General features: G+C 35.8%; 1 protein-coding gene across 1 annotated transcript in view; it reads right to left on the reverse strand.

Annotated features, from left to right (window-relative positions):
- METTL25 (methyltransferase like 25) overlaps positions 1–25,107 on the reverse strand; it is a 63,177-nt gene that overhangs the window by 18,276 nt on the left and 19,794 nt on the right. Inside the window, exons 5-7 of the mRNA XM_040558378.1 lie at positions 22,354–22,498; positions 3,443–3,537; positions 836–865 (exon numbers count right to left, since the gene is read on the reverse strand). Coding sequence (XP_040414312.1) covers positions 836–865; positions 3,443–3,537; positions 22,354–22,498 — 270 coding nt within the window. The remainder of the gene's footprint in view (positions 1–835; positions 866–3,442; positions 3,538–22,353; positions 22,499–25,107) is intronic.

Genomic DNA, 25,107 nt, shown 5'->3' on the forward strand with positions numbered 1-25,107 from the left:
GAGAAAAAATATACTGATCATGATCCAAATTCTACTATGCAAAATAAATATAACAATTTACCTAAACTGTTTTAAAGACAAAGGAATAATTCCCTAGCTGAATCATCATACACTGTAGTCTCAACCATGCAGAAAGTACTATGCTATTAAAAACAGAATACACTGAAAACTTCATATCTTTGTGTTTGCAAAAAATTAGTTATAATTGCCAATTTAAAATTCATGGCAAAATGCATCTACAGTAGAATACTACTGGGATCAGGGGGCTTACATACAGAAAGAAGAGTTCTCAGCCTTGCCTTTAAACTATCTGCACAGTTGGTGTCCACCATCCCTGATAGGATAACTTGCACAACAAGAATTCAAAGTATTCACAGAGAAAAAAAAATATACAGGGATTAAAAATGAGAATGATGATGTTTCTTACAGATTCAAGTTTTTGTCATAACAATTTCTATTTTTACATTAGTTGATATAACACTGCGATAGAGTGATCCAAACCAGGGATATCAGAAAGACATTTGGACTGAATTTATGTAGTTGCTGAAAGATAGTGCAAGAAGTTAGGAAAAGTATCTTAATGTCTTAAATTTTAAGCTGTGCTTTTTTTCAGACTCTTAATTGTCAAAAGAAAACAGATTCACTAGGTACAATTGCAGCAATAAAAATGCAATTTTGTGATGACACATGCTATCTATCAGGATTTGATGTAGTGTATGCTAGTGTTTTAGATTCTAGAAATTCAGAAGTTCAATATAAGGTCATGGACTGAGAGCATTCAAAGGGGAAAAACACATTTTATCTTAGAATGGTTAAAATAAACAATATTACTTACCATTTGGCCAACTGCAATTCGCTCCAAAGCCTTTAAAAGTGAAGGAATTAAATTGCTGATATGTTTATTCTTTATCAGAACATTTTATAAACACATTGTATAAAAGTCAGAGGATACGACATTTTAAAAGATTAATGGTGTGATATAACATGAGCTTGCACACTTTAAAGTGTTAATACCTTTAGGGACTCATAATCAGCTCATTCCTGTTATTTTGGTTTATTTATAGGAGACGTGATGATAACCAACTGAACGGAAATAGATGTGAGCAAAATTTTTTCCTTTTCTTAGTATTCTAAAAGAATTTCAGAGAAATACTTCATGTGAAAGTGCTAAAAAGATTTTTTTTTCTGTTTTTATATTATATAATTATAATTAAACATTTTGTTATAAATGCAATGTTATATATTTCTGTTTTATATTTTCTGTTTCTGCAGAAATATAAGTAATTCACTTTGCATAATCAGTATTTTAAAGTAAATATTATTTCAACGTACAACGTCTTTGAATACTTTTAGACTCTAGTGTACAGATAAATCAAACATCCCTATGTAAAGTTAAATAAAATAAAAATTTCAGAGGGACTGAAGTTTAAAATGCTGTTCATTACCTTTCACAAAAAAAATCCTCAGACCTTAAATCCTGATGCTGGTGTGAGAGTACTTGACTTTTATGATCCATAGTAAAAAAGAATGGCAAATAATTAGAAGTATGGAATGTTTTTCCACAATTGAAAAGATACGTTGCCTGTAAAATTTTCAGCTGAGTAGTAAAGACTGCACTAGAAATTAAGGTAAAAAATCAGTTAATTACCTGACACTACAATAAATTAGATAAAAAATCAAAAATGCCTCACCACTTACAGATTATCATCACCTTTAGTCCCCAAACTCCACCACAGCAAAAAGAACTGCTTGTCTCTAAATTATCCATTTCTCCTTCTCCTAATTTGAGAACTGATCTTTCATTTCAGACTGTTCTTCAACCACAGTCCTAGTAGTTGCAGTTCCTCCATTCATGGCTTTGCCCAAATACCAGATCTGACTTTGTTGTATAAACTTATACAGTGTACGTCAGAAAAGATGGATGTGGGTTCTAACATGTACTGGAAGGGTCCAAAACTGAGTATCTCATCCAGACCCTTTGGCCCTTGGCCCTTTAACCAATTTGAACAAAACATAATAAAGAACATATGTAATAATGCTGAGTACATTAAAATAGTTCAGCAGATTGAGTTTCCCCAAGCTAGACCATTGGCCCTAGGAAGAAGGTAGGTGCCCAGCTGCACTGCACTGTCTTCCTTGTACCTCCTAGAAGGTGAGGAATATCCTAGTCATGTAAAATGCATACAGGGAATTACAAACATAGTAACAGTAGAAATATTTAGTGACGTAGGAGAGCTCCTTGCCTTTTGTGAAAGTTTAAACAACAAAAAAGTTTTCAACTGCCAAATTTCCGTGAGTTCTATGAAATCTAAAATAGATATATATGGCATGTTCAGTATGATCTATCTCTTGGGGGTCATTTGCCTTCAGAATTTATCCTCCTACCATTATTGAAAGACAACCCAAACTTTCCCTTTCCAAAAGAAAGGGAATGAGAAAGGAAATAGCTGAGGAAGAAATGGTGTTGCATGAGATTGGCAACAAAAAGAAAAAAAGGCAATTCCTATTTAGAAAGCATTTTTGTGATAATAGTTTTACAACCATCATCTCTAAAAGCAGCACATTTTTTTTTTTTGTACCTTGCCAAGGGTAACACATTTAAGCCTTAAGAAATACTAAATAACCGTCCTCCTATACTTCTGATAGCATTAAATTATCATGTTAGCTCAAGTTTATATAACCTTGTTACGTTAGCCTATACCGCGTCTTTAGTCTACACTGTTCTTTCCAACAGAAGCACAGAGCTAGCACCAGAAGCTCATCAGAACCTCTTATGATTCATCTCGATACAATAAATTAAAAATTAATAAAGCAAAGGAATACTACTCTTCTAACTGAAATAGCAGTCAAAATTTTTGATACATATCTGTTTTTTCAAATTAGACAACAGTTCATCATCCTGTCTTGTTGAGGCTAGGTCGTTAAGAGCATTGCATCTCCTGGTGCAATGTTAAAAAGATGTTTCCAGTCTGTTAAGCCACATGGATTTTAGAGCTCTTCTAGTTTTTGGAAGAGGCAGGTTTGTTTAGGTTTCAAACAGTCAGAACATTCAATATTATGAAGCATGAAGGCGTTGGGGGAGTTACTGATTGCAATCCTTCTACAATTACCTTCTTCCCCTCTAAGTCCTTGGCCAGGAACTATTACCCCGAGGAGTTACCGTGTTTATGTTTCAGCAAAGGGTTGGCCTCTCTGTCCACTCTTAAAATACATTTCTGTCAATACTCATTTTTTCATGCCTCCAGCAAGTATAAAATATATAATGCTGGAAGGTCAGTACTATTTTTTTAGATACAATTCATCATGCTTACAACATTAATGATGTTATTCTGTAGAGTCTTGGATTAAAGTCATGTCTCTAGGACTAGAAGCCAAAAACAATGAATCCTGTAACATCTGGATAAAGCTCTCAGTAGGAAAAAGAAAAGAAGGGGAATCATACCAAGCATGCTGACATTCTAGCATTGCGACCACAACACCAGCCCTTGTCCTTCAAGTACTGACACATGGGAAATCCCCACACTTCCTCTGTGCAGTCTGCAAAATGGGAAAAACACAGGCACAGCTTTCATGAGCTCTTTTACTTAGTAAAAGAGTAAACAGCATATTGAGCAAGATGAACAGTAGTTAACATATGGTAGCAGAAACACTTAACTGTTCTAAAACAGTACCAAAATATGTAAGTATTAAAATTATGATTTTCCACAAAGTGCTTTTTTTCAAGTGTTTTTTATGAAAATCCACTGAAAAGAAGTTCTAAGGGACAACAGAAGGGCTTGCAAATACTCCTGGCACCCCACGCTTGTGCCACAAGATGTAAGGTAGGCAGTCATTCTGTGCAGCAGGACTTCAGTACCACTTCTCGTTGGTTTCTTCTTCTATCATAAACATCTTTTAAACATCACACAGAACAATGTGTATTTGTTTATTTCAGTTCTGAAGGTCTGTGCTTTGCTGCGAGACAGAATGTTTGTTCTCCAGAAATGAGCAGCTGCAAAGGCTCTTGCTGTTTCTTCAAAACACTGAGAAGCATTTGCATCACAATCTGTGCTCACTTTGTTTCAGTACCATTAATATTTTGAATAACAACAAAACTCTTCATGTTTAGCACTAATGAAAATGTGGGAAAACTAAACTACAAGTTCAGCCTATCTGTTCAAAATATTCGGGTTTAAATGTAGATGAAATCTAAAACGTTTACAATTTTTATTAGTGTATTTGCCAGCTGATTTTTTAGAAGACTGAATAAGAATTAATACTTTCTTTAAACAACAACAACAACAAAATAACAAATTGGCCAGGATCCTGGCTTTTTAGCACAGAAAGATGACTCAGGCATATTTGAAGATAAATCAATGTAACGGGTTTAAAAAAAGGACAGCAGAAATACGACTCTTCAAATTTACCAGAAATCTGGGATACAAACACATAGGCAGAATTCATTTTGTGAAAGCTAGGCAAAGAAAAAGGGAAATAGGAAACTATAAAGAATACAGCCCTCTTCCCTGCAGCACTAGCCCCCAGTCTTCACTGATCTCTAGACACTAACAGTGAGCGAGAAATCTTCTGCAGACAACCTCACACTTGGCTCTCCTTTTAGCCCTGAGAAATGTTAGAGATTGTTATGGACTGTGTACTGGTTTGAGGACCACTATTGAAGAACTGGATGTTAATGAGGGATAATTAACAGATGGAGAAAGAAAGTTCCTTTAGCCATGAAGATTAGATTTGACAAAAGACGTTTAGATTTAGAGCTTAGTGATATGGTTTAGTGGAGGACTTGTTAGTGTTAGGTCAGAGGTTGGACTCGGTGATCTTGGAGGTCTCTTCCAACCTAGATGATTCTGTGATTCTGTGAAAACAGATTGCAGATGGTTTCAGCACTAGGACCATATAATAATTTGTAAGTGCCTCATGACAAGGCATCAAACATTAGTTAACTTTAGGTCTAATTACTGAGTACATGGAATGAAACTCTTGGTATTTCTACTACAGTGATTATAATAAGATCTTATTAAACATATTTTTTTGGAAAGCAAACAATGACTCCCATGGTTCCTATTGCAAGGGTCACATCAATAAGCTTTCTAATACATGTTACATAGAATATTTCAAATACATAGAATACACAGACTATTTCGAAGTTAAAATGTGCAAACTGAGTTAGAAAGATGAAATTATCAATCTTTTCAAGTTATCCCTTCTAATTTACACCCTCTTCTCTAGGCAAACTAATCATCCAGGCAATTAAAATTGCTACCCAGTGAGCTACAATCTCAATATTAGTGCACTGTACCCATGCATAAGTCTGAACAATTTATGACACCTTTGAAATGATAATGAGGCAAAACACCATCTTCTTTATTAAAACTGTGAAGGGAGGTAAACTAATGCTCTAAGGTATATTTTTTTGTGTGTATTTCCAAAGTTGACCACGTATCTACACTATTCCATTGAGTTCTGTTTATTTTTCCATATCCAATGGATTCTCAAGCACACTGCTGATTTAAAAAAAAAAAAAAAAAAAGAGGTAAGATAAATAAACTGCTATAAAGCTTATAAGTTTATTAGCTAGACTTTGCAAATCTGGAAATTCTTTTAATGCCTTTAACTATTTTTGGACACACTTAATATTATATAGCTCATTATTTACCGTCTTGTGCTTCTATCTGACAACACAGCAGCTGTTCTAAACTGCATAAAACTCTAAAAACATTCAAACTACATTTTAAGTATGGGTATTCTATGGAAGATTTCACAGCAAACAGCCCAAGCGATCAACAGTGCATGAAGCAACTAATAAATCATGTCATAATTTAATACAGAGGAGCCAGCTGGACAGAATTCTCCTTCCAGGAGAGGTTAACAATATGGGAATTCTAGGCAATCAATGAGCTGAACTGAAACTATGCTGGGGTAATCCTAGAACCTATTACTTAAATAACTATGACTTTACCTCCAAGCTAACCTCTTAAAAAGAGTAGGTCACACATTTAATAAAAGGAATTGCTGCAAATATTGCATCAAAAAAATTGCAAAGGAAAAAAAATCTGCCATATTCTAGAACAAAATCTGCAAACTGTGACAGACAATTTTAATGTGAATCTCTTACATTGGAAGAGAACACAATAAATATGATAGAGTTAAAGCAGCATCATAACCAACATGAGAAATTTTACTCTAATTCATTTATTTTGCAACAGGATGGTTCATTGGAAATCTATACAAATAAAATCCTGATTAAGGTAGTTTGAAGACACTTGCTGTCATTTTTAGTGTCACCACAAAATGGAGACATCTGCTAAAAGTAAGGAAACATACTCATCAAAATCACCCAGTAACACACAGCAGGGTAAGACAAAGCAGATTACACAGAAATGTATAATTCTTAATACCACAGTAAAAATTTCTATTATTTCCCTCTGAGTTCAGTAACATTCGTAGCTTCATGGAAGAGTTGTTTATATGCACACATTTAAACAAACTAATCCTGTCCATACCATTCTTTTTTGATGGTAAATCATATTATTCTGATAGCCATGACATCTCTTCTCCCCAAGAAAGAATTTTAACAGGAACTTTCCAAATTGTCACCACTTTTTTCCATAACAATTTTTTTTTAATGAAAAAAATTGTTTTTGAAAAACAAAGGAACTTTATGGATCTTAAAGCAGCAATCAGAGAATCCTTTGAAATATTAGCACAACTTAAGCAATCCCTCCAAGGATATACTGAGTCTTCTTGCAATCACAAGGACGTTTCATGACTAACCTTTCAGCAGCTGATTTTTCACACTCCTCTAACAGGCAGAAATGCCATAGGTCTTGAAGAGAAAATACTATATGGAGAAGCTGTCTTGACTTTGGTTTATGACATACTTTAAATCCTGTGGAGGAGATGATTAAACACTATGGGAAACAAATGCAAACATATCCAGATGCCAGCCAGAACTGCAAAATATTCATAGAATTTTTCACTCAACACTGTCTAGCAAAGGAGAAGACAAAGCCTCAGGTGAAACATTTCACATTCAAATTAATGCCATTTCATATTTTATCATCAACTGAGCAAGACCAAATTTTCTATAAAGTAAGTCAGATTACCTCTCTCCACTTCTTCTGGGAACCCAATGCTACCAGTGATTTTTAATGTTGTCAGAATGAATTTCTTATTTCTTAACTCAGTCCTGGAAGTCATATGTCATTGCCTGTCCTTTAATTATTTAGACCTCTGTGTAGCACCTTCAGTAAATTGCTGTTAAATTTTGTAGAGACTTCAGCCTCCTTCTATTTTGTATAATTTTTGTAATACTGTGATAGTAATGGCATAGACCATTTGCAGCACCTGCACTATTCTGAGCTCTGTTTGTAAAGGTTTTTTCCTCTGGCTACTTAAGTTCCAAGTGAAAAATATGACAATACATATAGACATCCGGCATATTGAAAACATTATACTGAGTAATAAAAAAGAAATCACAGAAAAAAAATAATTAGATCAATCAACTTCCTTCATCTTGATTTAATTCTGTCTGGATACAGAAAAAAGCATCAGGCAAGTCTTGTTGTTTCCATCCTATTCATGGACCCACTAAAACTCTTACTCACTCAGTAGTGTTTAAATGAAATTTTTTAAAGACTTAACTAACAAAACAATTAAGTGTAGTAAGGGAACAGGATTTCCAAATACGGAATACCAAATGTTCTTTATTAATACTTTTTTTTTTCAGTAGATAAAAGACAAAATATCTGGCAGTACAAATAAAACGAAAGGATTTTGTAGGCTAATCCCTCTGCATATGCACAGTGCTTTTCAAGATAGTTCAAGAGAATGGGACAAGCTCCTCTGCTATCTTTAATATTAGGCCTTACATAGCACTTCAACTCTAAGCAAGATACTATAATTTCTAGCATGTTAACCTTTAAAATTTACATTGCACAGCTTTATTGCAATATATCGTTTCTATGAAACATCATAGAATCATAGTATCATTTAGGTTGGAAACGAACTCTTAGGATCATCTACAGAAATAGGTTTAATTGTTAGTACACAAACAAGCTCAACTAGGGTTCCACATGGTCTTGTAATTCCTTGTTTATTTTCCTTTGTTAACACCTCATGAAAACATATTTGCATTTATGCTTCTCATCCTTTCATTCTCTTGCTAGAAACTAGTCTGTTTTCTGCTAGAGATAATTTTACTGAAATAACGTATTGAAACCATTTTAAACTCATCTTCACAGAAACAGTCCAGAACACAGATTGTCACAGAACAATGCCTATCCCAATAATTTATGAAAAAACAAACAAACAAACAAAAACAACAACAACAACAAACAACACAGGGCTTTGTTTCACTTTTGTGGTACTGTATAGACCTATTATAATGTCCGTTCTGAAACTCTTCATCTGCACTTTTAAAAAGAAAGTAACACAAATAAGTAACGATAAAAGGCAAAGTACTATAAAATAGAGGATTCTGGCTTTCTTGAAACATTTTTTTAATTCTATTTTTAAGATTTTAGGAGCTTCTAGTGTATACATAACTACATCAGATGAGATTTATTTTCTAGTAATGAAGTTTATCAGATTGTGAATAGCATGTGGCAAAGAGAAGGCAGAAATATGCTTTTAGTACACAGGCTGAAGTCCCCACTTCACTCACTATTGTATTTTGTTTAAGAAACTATATTCTCCTTAGAAAAACAACCAATGCTTATTTAATTTCTAAACTTTATCTTAGGCAATTTATTACTGAAATGTTGTGAAACACCAGTCTCTTAAAGTGTTTCAGCATGAGAACATAACTTCGGGAGAATGAGAGATTATTCTGTTTATTTAGTGCTGTTATGCTGATTGTTTGCCCACAGCCAGTTCTGTATGAAACCACTCACACAATAGTTTGTGGTGACAGATATCTTAAAATTCCTTTAAAAATCACCATTAAGACTGAAACCAGGCTCTGTAATGAACTTTACCTATCATGTTTTGGCATTTACTTTAATACAGAAATGTATTAATGAATAAATAAATGTTACTATTAAAATGTTCACTTCAGAAATTTGAAATGTATTTCAAAATGGTGTATTATCACTAGTTCTTAATAATACCATTCGGTAAATTATCACTGTAGTATTATCTTGCCAGTAATGAATGCTTAAATACTTGTTTGTCTGTCACCACTTAAGAATTGCATTAGATACAAATGTCTACCTATCCTTTTATTTATGAACTGTGATCAGTAACAGCTCATTTAAATACTGCATGTAGCAATGTAATCAGTTAATGTAGAAGTACTCTTAAAAGAACGTCAATTTCCTTTCTATATTTTCTTATCTTTTTTATTACATTAAAACAGTGACATCTCCTAATTGACTTCTATTATTTTGATATTAACATCTATTTCAGCTGATGCCTTCCTGATGTCTTAATGCCTCATCTTTGTTCATCTTCACAGTCTGTCTCTCCTACTTACAAATTCCGATACGATTATGAAGTATAATTCCCCAGTCTGCACCTCTACTTCAGTGTATGATTTATGTATTTAAGATACCTAATTCCCACTGATTCATGGAGCAGTTTTTCAAAGGTTTTTTTTTTTTTTCTGTCTTTTCATTTTATCAGTTTCAAAGCGTGTGGGACCTGGTGTTCAGATACTTAATTATTAACTTTGCTTTCACTTCAACTGCATTTTTGTACTTCACAACCAATGCACTTGAGTGTCTACCATCTCCTATGATCATGAAAGAAAAAGAAAACAAAAAAGATGTATAAAAAAAGCAAGAGTATGTGAAGGCTTACCACTTCTGGGCAGTTACAGAATACTCACAGAAAAAATTAAAGGAGTGCCAATTGTATAGAAAAAGCAAAACTGACTGAAGATCAGACACAGCTGTCAGCGTGAGGTAATTGTACAGGGACTGCCAAGCACATTGAAAAATCTCTGTATTAATCATATACTTGTTGGCCAACAACACTTTGGGATTCTCTCCAAAGACAAACAGAGAAGAGTAACGTGATATGGCACCTAAAACCTGTACACAGCTGAATCCACAAGGCTGGCACTAGGATCTTCAGCTGTTGAATGCTAAGAGCAATACCTGAGAGGTAACAACCATAGGAATCATGTCCTTGCTTGGGTAGTTACTGATACACTGATTGTCAAGACAAAAACAGCTGTAATAGACAGGACTAAATCATCCCATCTCCCTTCATTCTTTATTATCCTGTATCTCATCATTCCTATTTTAGTGTTTGAAATTGCTAGAAAATCAATGTATCCTTTAGAATCATAGAATCATAGAGTATATTGTAAATGGTCAAATTGTGTAGAATCATAGAATGGAAGGTTGGAAGGAACCTCAAAGATCATCTTTTTCCAACCCTCCTGCCATGGGCAGGGACACCTCCCACCAGACCAGGTTGCCCAAAGCCCCATCCAGCCTGGCCTTGAGCACCTCCAGGGATGGGGTATCCCCGGCTTCTCCGGGCAACTTGTGCCAGTGCCTCTCCACCCTTTATCCATAAAAAAAGCTGTGATCAGGAGCATCTCCTTCTGTGTATCTTAGAGCCTTTCTTCTTCCAAGGAACACAAACAGCATTCCTAGAAGTTTACATCTGAAGAAAATATTAAGCTCATTTGACAACTATACATGGCATTATTTTCCATTTCCCTTCTGTTTATTTTTTTTCTTTTTTAACTAATCAGATTCTTTAAAATATTCTTATTCAAATAATTCTTATTCAAAATATTAAACTATTCTTATTCAAAAACCTTCAAGGAAAACACCACGTGAAAAACAAACAAATGGTTACTGACAATTTTATGTTGGTACTGACATTTCAGCAGGGGCTGAAATCATAGGGAGGGATCCCCAATCTTCCAGACTCTCTACCACATGAAAGGCCTTTAATAATTTACAACCTAGACAAATGAAAGCAGCAGAGTGAGGGTGGAGATGACAAGCTTAGGCTCAGGAGCAGCTCAGTGAAGAAGCCTGGTCTCCCTGGAGAAAACAGAGTTCATTCTGGTACTACCAACAAACCCAAGAACTGCCATAAAAATTGAAGTTAGTAGGTGTGACAGGAAATTAAAACAAATTCTTTGCTAACACTGTATTAAAATATTGCTTCTTAGAACTGTTACTTAATTCTAGGAAGTTAGCACTAGTCATATTAAAAGTCAACAACAGAAACATGAAACCAACCCTTTCTAAGGTTGGGTGCACTATAACTCCAATGCAAACACCAGGGGGATAAAAAATACATATGGCCACTGATTTGGAAATACATAGTATATGGTATATTAAATACTATGCCATCTCCCCTTATATGAACATTCAAAAGAAATATCCGTTTTCCAAAAAAGGAAACTTTTACTAGTAAAAAAAATATATTATAGTAATTAAAATTAAAAATAAAATATTAAAAATGTTACATTTTTGCAAAGTGCTAATTATAACTGTATTAACTGGAAAGGAAAATGACTCCTAATTTTTAAGTTAAATTACCTGGAAGAAAGGTCATCTTTATTGATAAATATCATAAATACATACATTCTCTTCAGTGCACAAATAAAATGGAATTATAGGATACAAAATCCATAAACTGCCTTAAAAATGTAGAAGCTGAAGGAAGACTACTTTTATATAAGCTCTTTATACTGTAATTAAATATTTTTTTCAATTTTGTGATGTATAAAAATATTTTCTTAAACTGGAGAATGCATTATTCTGCAGTTGCTTTAAATAAACTCCAGACAAAAGAAAGATGTTTTTCAACACTGCTGAAAGCTTTTTTATACACTAGACTTGTCTACTTCTTTTACTTAGAGAAAACTCCCACTGAAGCCAATTACTGCCTTTTCATACTACTGGACATCCCTCATGGCACTCAGTTAGCAAGGTGTGACACAAATTTAAAAAAGTAAAATATATGCCCTAAATCATACATTTGTGAAGTAAGAGAAATAATTATAATATATACATAAATACAATATGTAACTATCCTTTTAACGTAACCAGTAACGTTAACAGAATCATATTTTATACCTCCTACTTCTCTTCATCCCAGCTGTCATTAATTGGCAAATTTATGACTTATCTTAGTGGCAAAGGGTCTGTAACAAACATGAGCTATACCTAAATAACTGTAGGAGTGGATGTACTGTTGTTATAATGCATCCAGAGTCTTCTATGTGACAAATCCTGGCACATCCAAGTTGGAATTAGCACTCGAAAGTCACACTGTACATTAGATTTTTCTCACTAAGGCTTTGAAATTGCAATACTCACTGAGAATACTCTGCTTAAAAGGAACCCCACTGAAATCATTCAAATACTACAGGTTGTATAGCCGGCTTAAATACTGCAGAATGAAGGATTAGAGTGTGTACAATTGCATATTTATGTTGATATTATGCTACAAAGCTGTATAAAAGGCAACAAAACTGAGACTTACAAAAAAGCAATCATTGTCACTAAATCTGTCTATAAATTAAATAACTGTGCAAAAAATATATTTTGAGATAGGACATTTTTTTCTGTATTTGAAAATAGCATTTGTTTTCAAAATAAATCTATGTTTTACTTCAATTTGAAAGATGTTTTCTATTTGTTCTCCCTTGTCATATATGAAAATGTGTTTATGTGACTAGTTTTGTATAGTCTATTTGCACAATAGAAGAGATTTTATGCTGAAATAATGCAATTTTTTGTTTTAAAAAAGTTAAATAGACAATTATTTTATATTTATTTTTCAAAAGACTATTATTACATTCCTACACATGTTACTGAAATCAATGGCATATCAAACATGCGTAGTTCATCATTTTCATGATATTTTGTTTCCACAGAATTCATTTTAGAGTCCTCACTGATTGCTGGAGAAACAGGCCTTAGTTCACATACCATAAGCTCTTTGCTCTTGACAAACAAAGGCTGTCACTACATACAAACTCTATTCTTATTGAAGCTCAGGAAGAATAACACTTATTCAGACAAGCAGAAAATAGACAGTGACATTGTGCCTCAACAATATTATAAATACTACAATTCAAATAGAAAAGTAGTCTTGCTTACCAAAGATTTATAGCTTTAGTAATTCTTCTGCTCTCAGTATGATTAATCTTTTTGCACTTGATCTCAATAACAGTCATTATAAAAAGAGAAAGGTTTTCTTCTCAGCTATGTAATTTATATTATGCTCTGAATATACTGACTCCATTTCAGAGCATGAAATTGTTAGGGTAGTATTCTGAATCTCCTTGAAGAGCACAAGCACAAACTATGTAACTGTGTTCTGCACAGTGACATAAGAAAAAAAAAAAACGGTTATTAACAGATAACTTTATTAGGTCAGTAGATTAATTGGCACAGGCAAACAAAATGTTTTTCTTTCAAGGGTTATAAAAGTAAAAAGTAATTCTGTATGTTCTTTTGATAATAATTTGTATGGATCTCTACTTTTCTTTATTTTTAATCTCAAATCTCTTTGACCTTTTGCAGATATTTGAGTGTATACAGACCTTCTTACAAGTAGATAGTGGTTACAGGACTACCATTTTGATAAAGCTATAAAGGATTGTTCAAGGAAACAAAGCATGGAAAAAACCTGAATGCAGTTCTTAAGCCACAGTACTGCTTAAGAAACTAAATATCCATAGAAGAAGTTATGGCTGATTAAACTAATCATAAATCTGTTGAAACACACTGGAACACAAACAACCCAACCTGTTTTAGTTCCTTCATGGCTTCCAATGATGTAGTAGTATTTCAGTCTACTTCTAAGGTTCTGAAGAAAGGAGAGGAAGAACTTGAACAGCCTTTTTCCTTTATGGGAAAGACTAAATCTTCCTTTGATAAAGACTTCACAGTTCCTTGAATTTGTACTTTTCCTAAAAATCCCATCACTAAATGGGATTTTCCGTGGGGGCAAAAAAAAATAAATAAAAATAAAAAAAATCCTCAATTTCGGGACGTAGCATCACTTGTCTTCTAAACAATTTTCCAAATTAAAACCTAGGGTATGTTTCAGTTATTGCATATTATAGAAGCCCTGGCTTTCTCAATTATAATCTCCTACTTGTAAAACACCCTTACAATTTAAATACGTAGTGTTGTAATTTAATGCTCATAAAACTTAACCAGTTAATATTTTTTCAAGTTTCATATTTTCTTCAGGGTCAATTTTGATAGAAAATGTGGGTTTTAGTCACTAGTTAGGTCTGCCATAAATTCATGGAAAGATGCTTCATGCAGCAATATCTAAAAATGCCCTGGAAAGGAAATCAAGCTCTTTGATCTTTTGCTTGCAAGTGTTTTCTTGTGTTGCCATGGTATCAGTGATAGCTATTTTAAGACATGGGATGTGGAATATCTTTGAAAATATAGCTAGGTAATATATAAATCATCTGTACTCTAATACTTCTAAAACAGTGACTAATCTTTCCATATTTCAGTGGAATGGAGTAATATTATGTTTGCGTAAGGAGTCCTTTAGAAAATTCAGTTTTGAAGTTTTTGTCTGCTGACTCCAACTTATTCAAAGCCTCTGCAGTTTTCACAAATCTGATAAAATGCTGTACATGAATTGCAACTACCCTTTGCATTCCTTTCAGATCCCTTTATTATCACAGAATCATAGAATGGCTTGGCTTGGAAGGGACCTTAAAGACCATCTGGTTCCAACTCCCCTGCCATAGGCAGGGATGCCACCTACTAGATAAGGTTGACCAGGGCCTTGTCCAGCCTGGCCTTGAACACCTCCAGGAATGGGGCATCCACAGCTTCTCTGTGCAACCTGTTCCAGTGCCTCACCACCCTCTAAGGGAAGACTTTCCTTCTAACACCTAATCTAAATCTCCCTTCTTTTAGTTTAAAACCATCCCCCCTTGTCCTACCATTGTCTGACAGAGCAAAAAGTTGTTCCCCATCTTTTTTATAAGTCCTCTGTAAGTATTGAAAAGCTGCAATGAAGTTCCCCTGGAGCATTCTCTTTATCAGGCTGAACATCCCCAGCCTTTCTTCATTATGTGCATTATCTTCTAAAAGTTAGAGCCTAACAAATGCAGCCAAAGCTTATATTTACCTAACTTGTGAGTTCTAGATTCTTACTTTTCTGCAACAGATTTGTTGACTTCTACAAGAATGCCTTGTAGACAAACACTTCTTCAATTTCATGTAAAACTCTAGAATTCCTCTGTCTACCATTTAAATTTTAAAATTTTTCTTCCTAGAGTAGTGACATGCTTTTGGAAATCCTTACAAAAGCTAGAATTCACAATTTGCAGTCCTCAGGCTAATTTCAGAAAAGGGTTCTGATCAGACAGCTATCACTGAAGCTACAATTATAACTATTCATATGTTTTATTTTATATTATGAAATATTTATACACAACTACTTACCAATAGTAATGTTTGTGTGTTCTTTTCTCAAAACAGAGGACATCAAACTGAAAAAATTCGCTGCTTTCTAGATTGGTAGTGATGTGTTTCAGGGTATGGAGGATGGGAGGAAGAGAATTAGAATACAGAAACATATCAATTCTCTTTTTAAGGAAAGTCAAGACTTAGTTAGAAAAATCTTAAATTTGCAGTTACTGTCTGTTAAGGAATAATCAGAGTCCAGCTGTTACACTGCCCCAGAAATGTGCTAGCTGAATATATGATAAAACAGCTCCCCTAAATCCCAAGAATAGAATCATAGAGTCATAGAATCATAGAACCTAGAACATAGAACCGAGCCCTGGGAGACATCACTAGTGACCAGCCTCCAACTGGATTTAACTCAGATTCACAATATCTCTTTAGGCCCAGCCACCCAGCCAGCTTTTAACCCAACAAAGTGTACACCCATCCAAACCATGAGCAGATAGCTTCTCCAGGAGAATGCTGTGGGAAATGGTGTCAAAAGCATTACTGAAGTCTAGGTAGACTACATCCACAGCCTTTCCCTCATCCACTGAGTGTGTCACCTTGTCATAGAAGGAGATCACGCTGGTCAAGCAAAACCTGCCTTTGATAAACCTATGCTGAATAGTCCTGATCGCGTGGTTGCCTTGTAGTTGCTACATGATGGCACTTCTTGTAGATGGGTGTCACATTTGCTACCTTCCAGTCAACTGGGACCTCCCCTGATAGCCAGGACTGCTGACAAATAATGGAAAGCGCCTTGGCGAGCACTTCTCCCAACTCCCTCAGTACCCTTAGGTGGATCCCATCTGGCCCCATAGACTTATGTACATCTAAGCAGGTCACTAACCATTTTTTTGTGGATTATGAGGGCTTCATTCTGCTTCTCATACCAGCTCAGGGGACTGGGTACCTGGAGAACAACTGGTCTTGCTGCTAAAGGCTGAGACAAAGAAGGCATTAAGTACCTCAGCCTTTTCCTCATCTCTTATTACTGTGTTTCCCCCCACATCCAATAAAGGATGGAGATTCTCCTTAGTCCTCCTTCTCTGGTTTATGTATTTATGAAAACATTTTTTTTTATTGCCTTTAACAGCAATAGCCAGATTAAGCTCCAGCTGGGCTTTGGCCTTTCTAATTTTCTCCTTGCACAGCCTTACAACATCTTCATAGTACTTCTGAGTGGCCCACCCCTTCTTCCAAAGGTCATTAACCCTCTTTTTCTTCCTGAGCTCTAGCCACAGCTCTCTGTTTACCCAGGCTAGTCTTCTTCTGTGCCAGCTCATCTTCTGGCATGTGTGGATAGGCTGCTCCTGCACCTTTAATATTACCTTCTCGAAGAGTGTCCAGCCTTTGCCCTTCAGGACTGCCTCCCAAGGGACTCTGTCAGCCTTTCTACTCAACAGGCCAAACTCTGCCCTCTGGAAGTCCAGGGTGGCAGTTCTGCTAATACTCCTCATTACTTTTCCAAGAATTGAAAATTCTATTAATTCATGATCATGAATAGTTCCTGAACAGAGGCACAGGGTTTTTTCAACCTAAAAATCATTAGCAAACTGATTTTTTCCAGAAAAACTGCCATAATGACTCACTACATAAGTAAGTTTGTGTAAAAAGTTTCTAATAGATTGAAAAATCCTTACTACTTTGATGTAATTGACTATCAGATGCAGTAACAGTGAAGAACAACCCTAAAGGAATCTATCACATTAATGGTTTAGTGTATTTAATCCATAGCAGAACCTCTGTATGAACAGCCAATTCTCCTTACAGAAAGCCAAAATAAAACTACTTAGAATTTTCCAAGAGCTGTCATAATATTCCATATAAACTGAAGTTTAGTATTTGGTACTACTTATAACAGCAGTGAAATTTAAAGACAGGTGTTGAAAGTCACTGGCTTCAACTTTTTTTAATTGAATAGAAATTTGAGATTACGCAGCTCCTCTTGGTTGTTGTAGTTACTAATAAATCAAAACAAAGGCTTTCATGTTCTTAAGAGTTCAGAATTATTCCCAGCATAATTGGAATTGTCTCATTACAGAAAATTCCAGATGAATTCAGCTTATTTATACACACATAGAAGAATATTCTGTATACTGACTGCAAGATCCAAGACTGTGACTATGGCATCGACTTTCATCACAAATGCTCCCAAAGTATTCATAGAAGGACCAATGGCAAACTGAATCATGCAATTTTACCATATCTTTAGTATTTTTAGAATCTGATAGATATGTAAGCTATTAGTCTTCATATTCAGCTTCTCAGAAAGAAAAAAACAACCTTGCGATAACCAAGGTGACTTAATAGCCCCCCAGTAATAGCTTAGTAATATTTTCTTGATATTATATCAACTCACAATCTCAGACATATAAAAGGTATGTTAGACATTGAATCAGGTAATTTTTCTTCCCATGAGTATCATTTAATCCCATATAATACAAAGTGAAAAAGCAATTTTTCACTAGCCTCAAACAAGACTGACTTTGGTATTCAATAAAACATAACAGTCAAGCAACATACAGCCCAGCCTTTTCAAGTTATGGCAACTGTCAGTGCACAGCAGCTTTTTTGTGGGCTGGCACATCTGCTTCAACTAGCCTTATGAGAGCAACCATCTGCATTTACATTAAAGAATAAGAAGCAGCAAAGATGAAAAATGTGGTACTTGGGTGGGGGCAGGGCTGGGGGGGAGGCAGTTTGGGAAGTTTTTTCTCCGGTGGAGAATAAGATAGGAAGAGGTTTTAGATGGACATGCCTCAATATTTTCCTTAAGAGTTAACCACCTCAAGAAGATAAAAAGCTTTTACACCAGGCAAAAGTATAAGTATAAAATAGAGCAATTATATTTTTAAAACAAAGAATCCTCAAAGCTACTAAGTCAAGATAAAACAAGTATAAAGTGCTTTATAACAGAACTTCCCACTGTGTCCTCACAGGCAAGCCCTTGCTTATTGGACTGATTTCAAACAATTGTGACTTGCTGTGTTCCAGCAAATTCTGCACAATTCTGTCTGCTTCTTAGGAAGTTCTTGTGTAACCACAGAGACCTAGCTCTAAGTCTGCATCCTAATACTCTAACTAGTCTTTCCACCTAAGGCCCTCATTAATGAGCAGCTTCCCTGGCAGGGTCTGTGGTAAGTGAAGCACTACCTACAAAACAGATAAGACTGGTTCAGGGACCAACTGGAAGTACTCAAGTCCATGAGACCAGATGGGATGCATTTCAGGAGCTGAGGGAACTGGTTGGTGTCATGTGAAGGCCACACTCTGTCACCTTTGAATGGTCACATCCATCAAGGGAGATTCCTGGTGACAGGAAAAAGGCAAATATCACATCCAGTCTAACTTCAGTACTCAGAGGATTACAGAGCAAATCTTCTTGGAATTCATGTCCAGCTACATGAAGAACAAGAAGGAGATTGTGAACAGTCAACAGTAGGCTCAGCATGAATCAGCAGTGTGCCCTGGCAGCCAAGAAGGCAAACTGCAATTAGGATAGCCAGATGGTCAAAAGACGTGATTGTCCCGCTGCATTTAGCATTGATTGGTGTGGCCTCACCTTGAATATTGTGTGCAGTTCTGGGGTCCACGATATTAAAGAGGTACCTGAAAGGTAAGGTACCTGAAAGCATCCAGAGGAGGGCAACAAAGCTGGGGAAAGGGCTGGAAGGCATGTCCTGTGAGGAGAGGCTGAGTACACTTGGGTTGTCTAGTCTAGAGAAAAGAAAGCTAAGAGGTGACCTCATTGCTCTTTACAATTTCCCAAGGAGGAAAGATATAGAGGGAGGTGCCAGTCTCCTCTCTTTGGCAACCAATGATAAGACACTCAGGAATGGCACAAAGCTACACCAGGAGAGGTTCAGACTAGATATAAAGAAAATACTTTACCATGAAGGTGGTCATACACTGGAACAGGCTTTCTAGAGTGGTGGCTGATGCCCCAAGCCTGTCAGTGTTCAAGAGACATTTGGATGATGCCCTCAATAACATGCTTTAACTTTTAGAAAGTGATCAGGCAGTTGGACTTGACAATCTTTGCAGGTCCCTTCCAACTAACTCTGTTATTGTAACAGGTGGCAGAGATTTATCAGGGACTGACAAGCTACGTTGCCTTCTGCGATGCAATGACTGGCTCCAAGAATTTGGGGAGAGCAGTAGTTATAGTTTACCTTGACTTTAGCAAGGCTGTCAGGAAGGTTTCGTTAGTATCTTTATAGCCAAATTGGCAAGATATGATTCCAGCAGGTAGACTACAAGGTGTGTAGAAAACTGACAGGACTCAAAGGCTCAACAGTGTAATCCACAGGTTAGGGACATGATTATTTCCCCTCTTTAGCATTTGTGAGAGCGAGAGTATCTAGAGTGCTTCTTTGAGCTTTCCAGACCAAGATGCTGACTTACTCGAAGGATTTCAGTGGGAACTATAGGACTGCAGAGAACATCAAGGAAGGATCTAACTGCTGTATTCACCTACCTAATTAAAAGGAAGTTAAAAGGTTAAGCCAGACTCCTCCTGGAGGTGCACAGTGAAAGGACAATAGATAACACATGTAAGATGCAAACTTCAAATAGATACAGGGAAAAAAAAATTGTCGTGAAGGTAGTCAAACATTGGAATGGGCTGCCTTATCATTGTCCTTAGAGATACATTCTAAACATGACTAGACAAGGCCCTGTACGAGGACGTATGAGGAGCGGCTGAGGTCACTTGGTCTGTTCAGCCTGGAAAAGAGGAGGCTGAGGGGAGACCTCATCACGGCCTACAGCTTGTTCACGAGGGTAAGTGGAGGGGCAGGTGCCGATCTATTCTCTTTAGTGACCAGTGATAGGATCCGAGGGAATGGTGTCAAGCTGTGACAGGGAAGGTTCAGGCTGGACATCAGGAAGAGGTTCTTCACTGAGAGGGTTGTCGTGCACTGGAACTAGCCCCCCTGGGACGTAGTCACAGCACCAAGCCTGTTGGAGTTTAAGAAGCGTTTGGACTGTGCTCTTAGTCATGCGGTCTGAGTTTTTGGGTAGATCTGTGTGGTGCCAGGAGCTGGACTCGATGATCTTTATGGGTCTTTTCCAACTCGGGATATTCTGTGATTCTATGATTCTACAATTTGTATCCTCCATGTTGAGAAAAATCAAATAGCTAGAAATTCCAACGCACAATTTGGCTTCATTTCCATGCTATTGTGAAACTGCAGTATCTCTTATCACTGTATGCACATCTGTTTAGCTGAATTTATAACAGATTATAACAGCTGATCCTTTGGTGGTGTCTGAATGATAATAATTTAGTAAAGCCTTATGCACTGGTCTGGAAAAAGTAATCATCCCACTGCTAGAACAGGAAGTTATATCGTGTTTGCAATAACATGAAATAACCAAATGTTTGAGACACACAAACTTAATCACAGGTGTCTGAAAAGCCCACAGTTTTCTAAAACATTGACGTAAAAATAATTGTATGTTTTTTACTTATTGTGTTTCTGTAATGCAAATATAGGAACATAAATTTCAATTGTATCCCCCCCCCTTTTTTTCTTTTGTTAATTTGAAGTATTGGGAAATAATTAAAATAATACACTGTAAAATCTTTCAAAATTGTTCCAGATCTATCCTGAGCAACATAAAAAAATCACTAAAACAAGCAAGAGCTGGCATGTGTTGTGGTCAATCCAGAGCTATGCCTTAGCTGGCTGAGCAGCCAACTGTTACAGAACACCAGCTGAGTTCCTCCTGCCTTTCTGTCCATGAAGTTCCCTGAAAGAGATGAAATAAACTTTGCCAATCCACCTCTCTCTCAAATTTTGTTGATAATGGTGATCAGTTTCTAAGACTTCAGCAGATGATCATTAGAGAGCTCAGCTACATTACACTTGTTTGCTCAGGAAAGCCAGATATTTAATGCCTTTCAGTATGCATTAAAAACGAATGAGCTAAATAGAAATTAAAATGTTAATGCATCTGTTAATCCGTACACTGCTTGAAATAATAGCAGAAGATGCTGTAGAAAATTCTAGGGGAAACACAGCATTTGGATGTTGAAGTAGAAAATGACAATTTTTAGCTGTAGTCTATATCCTTTATTATTACTTTATACCAAATTGCTTCCAAGTTGATATACACGAAGTATTAAACCAAACAGACAATAGTACTTCTGTTAGCAATGACTCCATCACTGTTAACTATAAAACACTAGACAACAGAAACAGCATGAGCTTTTCATGATAAACCCAGCAATCCATCAGTTTCATCTACTATGGCATGCATTCACTACATTTGTGCAAAGACAATCTGTAACTCTCTGTTGTTTGAAAGCTGTACAGAAAGGTAAAGAATTTACTTTTCAGCTAAAGATACTAGCTTTCTATCTGAAATAGTAAAAAAGAAGGAAAATTTGCCTGAGGTGTGAATCCCCAAATAATTTTCAGCTCGTCACCCCAAGAAAAACTGTTAAACGTACTGTTCCATAATGTTCTAAACTGGCAAAGCCCCAGAGCAAAGTGCTCAGATGAATGTTTTTTAGAGTAATAATTTGCATTACAAGGACTTAATTCTGCTTATAGTTGTACATGTATGATTCAACATAAATGGATGCTGCATGCCGACAGCCAAAGGCAAAATCTGGTACAAAATATTTCAAAAGGATGAAAACATATTGACCAAAAAAGCCTCAACATTTTACGAGTGAAGTAATGGAATAAAAACAGCTGTATTCATAACCACATAAAAACATTCTGCATTAATGTCCCTAATTTCAGCAAGAATATTAGCAATATTGGCATAACAGGAAAGCTACAGGGCATCCGGGAGTGAAATACCCACATAAAGTAATTAAAATCAGTATTAAATAAGCCATTGGAAAGGAACAAACATCAGGAGGTTATTAATTAAAGGTATAATATTCTCAACATCCAAACTGGCAGCCACAAGTTAAACTCAGAATTACCTTCTTGGTTTTCATACTGTTCTGACAACAGATGGTAGCAGCAGCCTACACTGCAAACTGCTTTGATTTCAGGCTTGTCAGTAAATATTCGTAGTGTATTTGCAGCAAGATCACCACATGTATGCAGACCCACCATTATACAGTCCTAAGAAGAAAAAAAAAAGCAACAATAAAGCATCTCCCTGTACAACGGAAAGACTATGAATAACAACAACAAACTCCAAAACCCAAACATCCTGCAAATGGTTATTCACTTGTAAGGTTTAAATATACGACTCCATGACGACTCCTGGTGTTCTCTTCTGGAATTTTTCTAGGAACAATAAAAGCACTTCAGTGCTAAGAAAACACAGTGTATTTCCTTTATGGGGAACAAGACTGCTCAGCATTTTGTTCACCTACGGAACTATGCATCTCCATACTTTACCTTCAGTGTCCAAGAGGAAGCAAAAGTTTATGAGTGTGAACAGCAGCTGGTTTAACTGCATGGAAGGGGGCATCTACATGATGACTGGACACTGGCCATTTTGTCTCATCTTTCCTCGCTTTCCTCTTATAATTTTTACTACTACTTATACTTGCTTTTCTTACTTCAGATTGTCTACCATAACATAGACAGATGGACCTATCTGTGGCATTTCTGCTAGTCTGAACTGCTGAAATCAAAACCACTTCCTAAGTACAAGTGTAATTTGAAGAGCAGGCCCTGCTCCATCTGCTTTGCTATTTCCAGAACTGTAGTTGTACCGCAGTTGTGCAGCGTGCATACTATCATTCAACAACAGATTGGTATTTTCTTCCCTAAAACAAAAAACAAAGAACTTCAACTTCAGATACTCTGTTCTGCCCGTTCTACTTTCTGCTTTCCTTTTTCCTCAGTTTCCCATTTCTCTCTATTTCTCCATCCCAATCAACCCTCTTCTCACTGTTCAGAGCAAGACTTTTCCCTCTCAGCATTATTTATTGAAATCTACATGGTAAACATGGTGCTTGTTGCTTTGAATTTCAGTCTTATTTATTAATGGTTATCAGTCAGCCAAGGTACATTCAATTGTAGTGCCCTTCTGCAGTCATTTTGCACACGTCTATTTTTGTTGTTCTGTATTACTTTGATTTTCTTTCCGTATTGTATAGTATTTGTACGTATTTCCTTTTTTTTTTCCTCTGTTTTTTTTTTCTTCTTCCCATGACTTTTCTCACCTTCCACTTTGCTTGAGCTGCTTCTCTGTGATTGCTTTCTCATTGCCCTACCACCCAAAATTTTTAGGTGGCAGAAGTTCAGTTCCACTTCAGCTTAGTTTTTAAAAGACTTTTTGCTTGTTAGCCAGCTTCAGCTCATCATTGCACAAATCTTTTCTTCCACATGAAATAGAGTGGAACAATAATGAAGTTTGGAGGCTAATGGAAGACACTCACCTGCAAAAGCTGCAGTTAAACCGCTGCTTTAAAATTAGCTTCTTTCAGGGGAAAGGGAGTGGCTACCACATGACATCCATTCAATGTCCATGGAACATTAGTGTACTCAAAACTTCTGAACAATACGAGTGTAATCTGTCTGTGTCAGGTACACTTCTGGACAATCACTGACTTCACTGAGGTTGCCTGGGTATAACTGAAAGTACTTTCTGGGTTGTTGGCTTAATGTAGTAAAATTTGATATCTCAGTATTAGTCCTGGGCCCACATACAAACATTCATTTCTATCCCAGTATTTCATCAGCAATTCAAATCATTTTCAGAACTTACCGTATAAATTAGTAAATACTCATTTTCCCCGGCTTAGGAAAAATTGAGAAAAAAATCAATTTATGGTTAAAATTAAAAATGGTGATGTTTGTAAAACTAGTTGTAAAATAATATTTTATTTCTAAATATTCTCAGAATACTTTTAGAGTCATTTAAATGATTGTACTTTTTAGGTATTTTAATTATACACATTCATCACACATAGTGTGCAGTTTGATTATTACTATTTTTTAACACAATAAAGCTTTTACTTTTTTACAGTAATGTTTTTAAAGACAGGCAGTGATGCAGCATTTTTTCTGCTTTTTATATCATTCAAATCACATGCTAAGTGGAGATGAAATCCAGTTGTGCAAATTTAGAGGCATATGCTTCACCTACTGTTTTACAGGAGCATAAACAGCTCCTCCACAACTAACACAAACCTGTGGTCTTGTATTAGAAATGAATTACACCCCTGAATACATACAAGTTTTCATCTTTCCATAAAAGACTGAATATATCTACACAATCAACGTAAGCTAGCTCAGGCACAGCAACTAACCAGCCATACAGCTTCTAGACTTGTACCATTGCCTTTGAGCAGCTGAGCTTGTGCTTGTTTGTGTAGACACAATCCTTGTCAGCTAGCAGATTACTAAGTGAACTTACGGTAACTCCGGAAAGACAAAATATATAAGCATTATTTACAAATAAGGCTCGTTACAAACTCTTTATGTTGAGTTTTATAGTCAGTACGTTCTGTTATGCTTTCAAACTTTTACCAAAATTAGAAAAATATAAAACTTTAAAAATAAGAAATTTCAGGGAAATTGAAATTCCAGTGCTTAATATACTTGCCTACCTGGTAAATTTAGCTATTTTCTTAATAATTAGATGTTATCTATATCCAGAATTGTAAAATACCTGAATGTGCTAATACGTATGCTGTTAACTTTGACAGCTGATTATTATCTACTCCATAAATTCTAGAGGCTGCTTTACATATTCAAAATAATACTAATATTAA

Source organism: Cygnus olor, chromosome 1 (genome assembly GCF_009769625.2).
Source record: "Cygnus olor isolate bCygOlo1 chromosome 1, bCygOlo1.pri.v2, whole genome shotgun sequence".
Classification (NCBI taxonomy): Eukaryota; Metazoa; Chordata; class Aves; order Anseriformes; family Anatidae; genus Cygnus; species Cygnus olor.